General features: G+C 44.0%; 1 protein-coding gene across 1 annotated transcript in view; it reads right to left on the reverse strand.

Annotated features, from left to right (window-relative positions):
- CYTH1 (cytohesin 1) overlaps positions 1-9,595 on the reverse strand; it is a 96,042-nt gene extending 86,447 nt beyond the window's left edge. The window contains exon 1 of the mRNA XM_070740154.1: positions 9,419-9,595. Coding sequence (XP_070596255.1) covers positions 9,419-9,449 — 31 coding nt within the window. The 5' untranslated portion in view covers positions 9,450-9,595. The remainder of the gene's footprint in view (positions 1-9,418) is intronic.
- Positions 9,596-9,944: the final 349 nt, after the last annotated feature.

Here is a 9,944-nt window from a genome sequence, read left to right on the forward strand (position 1 = left end):
CTTCTCCAAAGGAAAAAAGCCGAGCCTCAAACGGCTGGCGCTATCCGTGCAAGTAAATAATAATGGTAAAACAATTCTTACTACTTTTGAAGGAAAAGATCGAAGGGAAGGTGTTAGAATGTTGAACGAGCTATCACAATACAACCGCAGGATATGCGAACTGAGCGAATTCTGGGGAAGGGGCGGATCCGGCAAGCTTTTTTAACACTAGGCTCAGTTCCACCGGATTGGACATGAGCAACCCATGTGACTGCTGGACCCGCTCCTTCAGTACGGAGAATCAGAAATTCTGCAATCTAACACAAAACAATAGTTCTTTGTTTTACCCGCACAAGGATGTACCATTAGAATAAGGTTGTATCTTATCTACTATAGCAGTGACTCATCAATCCCTCCTGTGCTATTTCCGTTTTGATTAAAAAAAAAATTAAAGCCCATCAACCATGTTTCTCATTCCCACCTTTCAAAATGCCAACTCTCTCCTGGAACAGACAGGGAAAGAGAAAGAGAAAGAGAGAGAGATACCTGCGATCTAAATCATAATACCCTATGGAATAAAGCCTGAGCTTGGTATTCCTTACCACTGGGATTCAGTGAGGCATAAATGTTAACTTAATAGTAGGAGATTTCTGGAAAAGGGCCCCACCTTCTGGCAATAAAGATTAATTTCATAATTGTTTGGACATTCATTAAAATAAGCTAGCCTTTTTTTAAAAGGGGGGGAGGGGTCAATTATTTTATCTGTCTGTCTGTCTGTCTGTCTGTCTGTCTGTCTGTCTGTCTGTCTATCTATCTATCTATCTATCTATCTATCTACTTACTTATTTACTTACAGTGGTACCTCTACCTACGAACGCCTCTACTTATGAACTTTTCTAGGTACGAACCGGGTGTTCAACATTTTTTGGCCTCTTCTCATGAACCATTTTTCACTTATAAACAAGGCGGGGAGAAGCCTCTGTAGGGCCTCTCTAGGAATCTCCTGGGAGGAAACAGGGCCTCCACCCTCCCTGTGGTTTCCCCAATCGCACACATTATTTGCTTTTACATTGATTCCTATGGGAAAAATTGCTTCTTCTTACAAACCTTTCTACTTAAGAACCTGGGAACAAATTAAGTTCATAAGTAGAGGTACCACTGTATTTATTGATTGGTTGATTGATTGATTGATTGATTGATTGAGTGAGTGAGTGAGTGAGTGAGTGAGTGAGTGAGTGAGTGACTTAGATTTTTGAGCCGCCCAACTCCAAAATGGACTCTTGTGTAAGAGTTCATTATGTAACTAAGTCTTCTCCAACTTGATGCCATCCAAATGGACTGTACCTTTTATTCCATAATCCCTCACTTCAGTGAAGGGCTGCAATTTTGTTTATTACCACATTGTGGTTGTGGCTTATTTTGTGAGTGTAGCTTTTCGGTTATGTCACCAGGTGGGAGTGGCTTGACGATCATGTGACCAGGGGATGAGTTAAAGGTCATGTGACTGGCTTAAAGATGGCCAACTTGACATCACTCACGTCAAGGGTTTGGGTTAGGGTTACTATTACTGAACATCCAAAATATACTATTTAATTCTATGTATATATGTCATATGTGAACATACATATTACACACAGGCACACAAAAATATACATTATCTACTATATAAAGTGTATGTATACACACATACGCACAGCTCTTCTAAAATTATACACATTCAACCTCATTTACTGCCATAGGAAAAACATACCCAGAGCCCAGAAGGGAAAAAAAGAAAAAATTCTACCGGTTCTGCATACCTGACGGTACCTGTAAGAGCCCATCACTGCCTCACTTAATTATATGGAAGCAAGTCAGTAAACTGGAAGACAGTCCCTGATGCAATCTAATGGCATTCAGGATATCAGCAGATAAAACCTACTGAATTTCCATGGTACCCCTGGAACTACTTTAACTACCGTCCCATTTAAGAGACATTTCAAGCCCAGAACAGAAGCAACCACGTCTCTGGTTGCAGGCAGCTGTCACTTGTTCCCCGGCCCACAACAGCTGCCAGTGAACATAGGCACATTTCTATAGCAATTTCATGTAACACGAGACCATATCTTTATTCTGTTTGCATCCAGGGTCTACAGCTTTTATTAGCTAGCCATTAGAACGGATGCGTAAAATGCTATTAAATATAATCCACAAAGTGTTATGACTAGATTCTAACAAAGCAGACAGCCGAGAAGGCACGACTGCATTGTTACAGCAGATAACCAAATTCAGGAAACGGCAATACAAATGTAAGAACGTGTAAAGAGATACTGCACACTGAATAAAACCTGCAGTTGCCTAGCCTTATGCGACCACAAACACCAAGAATAGGGCACACAACGAGATAACAAAGGGCCCTCTGAATTGATGACAAGTCACATTCAGAAGAGAACAGAATCAGAAAGAGAGAAGGATCACATCTCTGCGTGATAACTCAAGAAGCGGAACTGAGATGTGGGGCAAGCACCCAGCTAGGAGGAACAATGTGCTCCAGAGGATGTGGCATTCATTTCATGATTGCACACAAAGCAGTTTTTCTCCCTGTTCTCAAACTTAAATAAGACAAGACGAAAACCTGAGTAAGGTCCCTTTGCCCTAGGACAGGGGCAGGCAAAGATGGCTCTTCTGTGAGATGTGGACTTCAATTCCCAGAATTCCTGAGCCAGTCATGCTAGCTCAGGAATTCTGGGAGTTGAAGTCCACATGTCACAGAAGAGCCAACTTTGCCTGCCCCTGCACTAGGACATCAAACTAAGAGGCACTTCCACGGATACCAATTCCCTGAGTAGCCAAATTCCTTTTTCCTAGAATTAATTTAGTGCAACGAATGAAATTGTTTACTGACAATCCCATAATCGCTGACTTACAACCATTCGTTTAGCGACAATCAAAGTTACTTTGGGCACTGAAAAAAGGTGTCTTACATCAGGTCCTTGCACTTACGACCATTGCAACATCTCATGGTCATGTGATCAAAATTTAAGCACTTGGCAAAGGGGTCGGGTGATACCATTTGGGATCTTCCCAACCAGCAAAGCCAATGGGAAAAACTGGATTCGCTTAACAATTTTTTATTATTATTATTATTATTATTATTATTATTATTATTATTATTTATTGGATTTGTATGCCGCCCCTCTCCGCAGACTCGGGGCGGCTAACAACAGTAGTAAAACAACATGAACAATCCAATTAATAAAAACAACTAAAAAGCCCTTATTATAAAAAACCAAACACACACACAAACATATCATGCATAACTTTATATGCCGCCCCGAGTTTGCGGAGAGGGGCGGCATATAAATCCAATAAACCTAAACTTGTAATAGCCTAGGGGGAAAGGATAACTTAACTCCCCCATGCCTGGCAACAAAGGTGGGTCTTAAGTAATTTAGGAAAGACAAGGAGGGTGGGGGCTGTTCTAATATCTGGGGGGAGTTGGTTCCAGAGGGCCGGGGCCGCCGCAGAGAAGGCTCTTCCCCTGGGGCCCGCCAAACGACATTGGGACCTTATCGGTCGCTGGGATTTGTGCGATAGAAGACGGTTCTGGATGTATTCTGACCCAATGTCTGATTTACTTAACTGCAGCGATTTGCTTAGCAATCATAGTTAAAAAAAAACCAAACAGGTTGTATAATTGGACATGACTCGCTTAATAAATCACCTTGCTTAGAAATGGAAATTCTGGCCCCAATTGCAGTTGTAAATCAAGGACTCTTTATTTTTTCTGGAGATCCTTTACTATCATAATTGCAAGAGAACTGCATTCATTTGAAGAGTGCCCCCACTTCCTCTCTGGTTGAAATAGGAACCTGACAACACCCATGCAAATCGGGTTAAATTTAGCTTCCCCATAAACAAAATAGGGCAGTAGTAGACCTGAACAAATGATAGATTTCAGAATGTACTGTAAGTGGTCAGAGACACAATCAAGCCTGTTCTGAATTCCTCCCCCAAAAATAATACTCACACTATTCCCTGGAAACACACACTAATCCATGTGCTCAGATTAAAAGCGATGCCCAGATGGCAAGCAGGGAACGAAACTCATTTTCGCCCCTCTGCAATTTAATCCTAGACAAGCAACAACAAGACTCCTTTCCACATCTCCCTTAATCTCTCTAGGTCAATGTTCCTCAACCTCAGCAACTTTAAAATACGTGGACTTTCAATTCTCAAAACCCCCTAAGAAACACGGCTCTAGGTGAACAATGCAAATTGTAAACCTCGTTCAGTCCATTAGGCAGGAAATTTCGGAGGTGCATCATTTCAATATCTCCCTCCTCTCTATCTGCTGCACTATTTTGCATTTAAAGGGAAAATAAGTTAAATAAAATCATACCCAAGCTGGGAAAACCCCTATTATCTGATGTAACTGAAATAGTTTAAAAATGCCTTCCATTGAGGACCTGTATACTGCACGAGTCAAAAAGAGGGCAGGGAAAATATTTACTGACCCCTCACATCCCGGACACAAACTGTTTCAACTCCTACCCTCAAAACGTCACTACAGAGCACTGCACACCAAGACAACTAGACACAAGAACAGTTTTTTTCCGAACGCCATCACTCTACTAAACAAATAATTCCCTCAACACTGTCAGACTTTCTACTAAATCTGCACTTCTATTCTACTAGTTTTTCTCATCATTCCTATCACCCATTTCCTCCCAGGTTGACTGTATGACTGTAACTTGTTGCTTATATCCTAAGATTTTTATTAATATTGCTTCCTCATTGCTTATTTGACCCCTATGACAATCATTAACTGTTGTACCACATGATTCTTGAAAAATTTTATATTTTATTTTATGTACACTGAGAGCATATGCACCAAGACAAATTCCTTGTGTGTCCAATCACACTTGGCCAATAAAAATTCTATTCTATTCTATTCTATTCTACGGTGGAATATTGCTGGTTTTATCTATTTGATTTTCAGAATTTCACAAAATTTGTAACAGAAAATAATTAATCTAAATATGAGCAGCTACACTAGCAATGAAACCTCAGCTCAAACTGAGCCCCACTTGGCAGTGCCTTGTTAGCCTAACTCTAAGCCAAAAGGCTATTGATCATCTACCCCTGGATCTGCCATTGCCCCAAGCTCTGTTGACGGACGTACAGGATCTCTCCATGTGACTCCACATCCCGGTGGAAAATATAGCAAGTTGAGTGATATGTGAGTAGAGCTGGGCAGCCTGCCATTTGCCTACATGGGAGATTATCTATTGCTGAACGTCTAATCCAGCCCTTGCAATGCATGAGTTAGATGAGGAAACAGTTGCATTGGTTGTTTTACCATTACAGTACTTCTCTCTTACCAGACAAGTTCTCTAGAATAACAGCAGGATGTCTGCAACACAGCTGGAATGTACATGCACAGATCAATCAAGAACAAGTGTGCGGATGGCAGGGGCATATGTACACACAGCTTGCCTCTCTACTACCAGCTGCAGCTCCCATGTCTTTCATCTCCGGTCCAGATCTCTGGAATTAAACGATGTGTCCAAACTGCTCTAAATCAAAGCCATTCAAAACTCAAAGCTGATTTCTAACAAAGCCACAAATTCAACCCCCTTCCAACATCGAAAGCAATTCTGGTGTGAGCACCCACATTATTAACTGAAAGGTTAAAGAAATTCCAGGTGTTGTTTCTGTGACAGAATAGGCCACATAAACGGAGCAGGGCTCTATCACATCAGCAATGCAGAAATCTGATGCCCAACTCCACTGGGGAAATCTGTAAGTCAGCTACTCACCCATAACTGGGTCACACACACTGACTGGTGCAACAACACTGCAGAGATGCTCTCAACATTTAGAATGTCAGTGAATTTAGAGCCAACATGAATGAAATTAATTATAAAGACAGCGCCGAGGCAGCCCCTCCATTGTACTGTCATACACACCAGGTTGAGTAAGCAAAAGGATCACAGTCTCTTTGAAGCAGGCTGTACAAGTAGGCTCATGCTTCATTTATAAGCCCAAAAGAAATGCGTGCATTTTTACTGCAAAAATCTAAATCTTTTTTTTCCTCTTAGGCAGCCTGTCTATCTATTCCGGTCTGAAGTTCTCTGGATGAACTGGATCGCTGCTTCCACCTTCCTACATAAGATGCTGGGAATTTTCTGGACACCACCAAAACCAGAAAGCAAATAAAGCAGGAAAATTACAGTTATTACCACTATCTTTCCAATATATATTCTGGATCACTATGTGAACTGCATATCTCTTTCCCAGGGCTATGCACACATTCATTCATTCATTCATTCATTTATTGGATTTGTATGCCGCCCCTCTCCAGAGACTCAGGGCGGCTAACAGCAAAAATAAGACAGCATACAATAATAATCCAATACTAAAAACAATTAAAAACCCATTAATATAAAAACCAAACATACATACAGACATACCATGCATAAAATTGTAAAGGCCTAGGGGGAAAGAGTATCTCAATTCCCCCATGCCTGGCGGCAGAGATGGGTTTTAAGTAGCTTACGAAAGGCAAGGAGGGTGGGGGCAATTCTAATTTCTGGGGGGAGTTGGTTCCAGAGGGCCTGGGCTGCCACAGAGAAGGCTCTTCCCCTGGGTCCCACCAAGCGGCATTGTTTAGTTGACGGGACCCAGAGAAGACCCACTCTGTGGGACCTAACTAGTCGCTGGGATTCGTGCAGCAGAAGGCGGTCCCTGAGATAATCTGCTCCGGTGCCATGTTATGGACGAGAAAGACTAACATGCTAACTTGGATGCCTGTTGTTGGACAGTGACAGGAGTTAAGCTATAAATACAGAAGATTGAAGGCTTGGTTCTCAACGTGAGACAGCTTTGCAGAAAACACATACATTGAAGTTTTAGCAACATTTGGAAATTTATCACCGCGTTTCTGAATTGGTTCCAGTTCCTGATTTATTGTGACAGCACAGTTAAGAAATGAGTCTATCCATTTCTCTTTTTTTAATGCAAAACAAGCCAGAGTTTTTGCCTTGACAAAAGCTTCAGACCCTTCAGGCCCTAGATGTGTTGCTCCTTTGCCAGGATGAAACCACAGAAGCCAATTAGTGAAGAAAGGTATCTTGCAGTACAGTTCCTGAGCACAGCCAAGCTGTGAGCCGCACACCCTTCTTATTGCCGGTTCAGAGAATCTATATACCTACTTAAAGTTTGAGTTTGGTAAGAAAAGGGCTTGGCTAAGGTCCAGGGCTTCTCCAGACATCACACAATAGGCTTAACAGCCAAAAGTAAGACATAGCATTCTTTATTGCAGTGTTTCCCAACCTTGGCAACTTGAAGATATTTGGACTTCAACTCCCAGAATTCCCCAGCCAGCAAATGCTGGCTGGGGAATTCTGGGAGTTGAAGTCCAAATATCTTCAAGTTGCCAAGGTTGGGAAACACTGCTTTATTGGCCAAGTGTGATTGGACACACAAGGAATTTGTCTTTGGTGCATATATTTTCAGTGTACATAAAAGAAAATATACATTTGTTCAAGAATCATGAGATACATGGAACTCATACCACTTCCTTTCAGTACTCAGTACTGACACAGACTTCAGAGGATAATCAGAACTGCAGAAAAAACAACTGCTGCCAACCTGCCTTCCATTGAGGACCTGTATACTGCACAAGTCAAAAAGAGGGCGGTGAAAATATTTACTGACCCTTTGCATCCTGGACATAAACTGTTTCAACTCCTACCCTCAAAACATCACTACAGAGCACTGCACACCAAGACAACTACACACAAGAACAGTTTTTCCCCAAACGCCATCACTCTGCTGAACAAATAATTCCCTCAACACCCTAAAACTATTTACTAAGTCTGCACTACTATTACTGTACTACTAGTTTTTCCTCATCATTCCTATCACCCATCTCCTCCCACCTATGACTGCATGAGTGTAACTTGTTGCTTGTATCCTTAACATTTTTATTAATATTGTTTCCTTATTGCTTATTTGATCCCTACGACAATCATTAACTGTTGTACCACATGATTCTTGACAAATCTATATTTTCTTTTATGTACACTGAGAGCATCTGCACCAAAGGCAAATTCCTTGTGTGTCCAGTCACACTTGGCCAATAAAGAATTCTATTCTCCACAGTCCACGGAGAGCTCACAAGAGTGGCACCACAGCAAAGGCTGGCAGCCGGGGACACCAGCCAGTTAAGCAGGCACTATTACCAAGGCCCAAAGAGGACAGCACGTTTTCCTCTCCTCCTGCAGTCCGAAGCCTGGTTGGTGTAAGACAGCAAAAGGCGAAGCAGCTGCTACCCACTGCAGCTGTTCTCTCCCCCCCCCCCCTGTCATTGCCCAACACCCCCCCCGCCTTCCCCATCCGGCTAATGCTTTCTCCCGTCCTCACAAGCAACCCGAGGGGATAAAAACGCCCGTTTGGCGGTCAGTTGCTCCCCCTTCATTCCCAAGAGGAGTCCTCGCCCAAGGGCCCAAAGAGCCCACGTGCCATTTCCGCAAACCCCGATCCCACGACTCCACGCCGAACTTCTCGTCTCAGAGAAAGAACAGCTGTCTTTGCCGCCCCCCCCCCTTCCCTCAATACCAGACAGCTGCCGGGATCGGTAAGCCACCCAGCGCAACCCAAGGCAGCTGCCCCGCAATTCAGGGTACCCACCGCCCCGCCCCCATGATTAATTTTAATTAATCATATCTTGATGTATACTGGTTTTATATGTTTTAAGCCGCCCCGAGTCTTTGGAGAGGGGCGGCATCTAAATTTACTAAATAATAATAATAATAATAATAATAATAATAATAATAATAATAATAATAACGATAATAATGATAACAATAATGATGATGATGATGATAATGATGATGATGATGATGATGATGATGATAATAATAATAATAATAATAATAATAATAATAATAATAATAATAATAATAATAATAATAATAACGGACAGACTTGAGGGCCCCCACATAGACCTCGTCCCCGGTTACTGGCTCGCAACATGTTCCCGGTACGCCTGAGACGGTGGGGCTGATCTTATCAGCGAACCCTATCTCCTCCTCCTCCTCCCTGCCGATTCCTTCGCCCTTTGGAGCTACCGGCCCCCATGGTTCTCGGCTCTTCTCCGCCCGGCTGCTTCGCCTCCTTTAAAAAGCGACCCTTGCAAGCCAAGAGAAGCGGGGACGGGGGGCGGGGGGCTCGCGAAGGAAAGGCGGCCGGGGGGGGAGGGTGTTGGGGGAGATCACCGGATCGAAGCGGCGGCGGATCCCAAGGACAGTTTGGCTGCGCGTAAAACGAGGGCCACTCCCCCCTTTGCCGACACCCGGAGATAAAACGCTCCGTTTTCTCCGCCGCGTTGCAGGCAAAGGCGAGAAGCGCAGCTCACCCACCGGCCCACCCGGCGATTCATTCCCTCGCTCACCGAAACCGCCGCTCTCGTCTTCTTCCTCCATGTTTCCTCGGCGGAGTTGAAGCGGGCGCCCGTGGAGGCGAGCGTAAAAAAAAAATCAGCCGCCGCCGCCGATTATTCCCCTCCGCAAGTTCCTTCTCGCAAGCTCGCGGAAAGAGGCGCGGCTTTTTTTCGCGCCACGTGATCCATGAGGCGCTCCGGGGCTCGTAATGCCATCAAGCCCCACCCAAGAGCGTGCGGGGAGGGGAGGGGGGGGGAAACGGCGGTTCCTGCTGTCGGTCGGAGGAAGAGAAGCTGCCGCAGCTCGGCGAGCCGTTCAGACCGCGAGGGGACGGGGGGTGGGGAGGTTTACACGCCCTGGCTGCAAAGGAAGGCAGAGGGGACTGTGGGGCTCATGTCCCAAGGCGACCAGAGATGGGCGGGGAGCCGCTTAGGTCCACGTTATTTGCTTTGGGGAATTGATTGATTGATTCATTAGGGGCGGCTTACAACATCTGAAAAAATACAGCTTCAAATTATTTATTCAGAAACATAGAAG

Source organism: Erythrolamprus reginae, chromosome 2 (assembly GCF_031021105.1).
Source record: "Erythrolamprus reginae isolate rEryReg1 chromosome 2, rEryReg1.hap1, whole genome shotgun sequence".
NCBI lineage: Eukaryota > Metazoa > Chordata > Lepidosauria > Squamata > Dipsadidae > Erythrolamprus > Erythrolamprus reginae.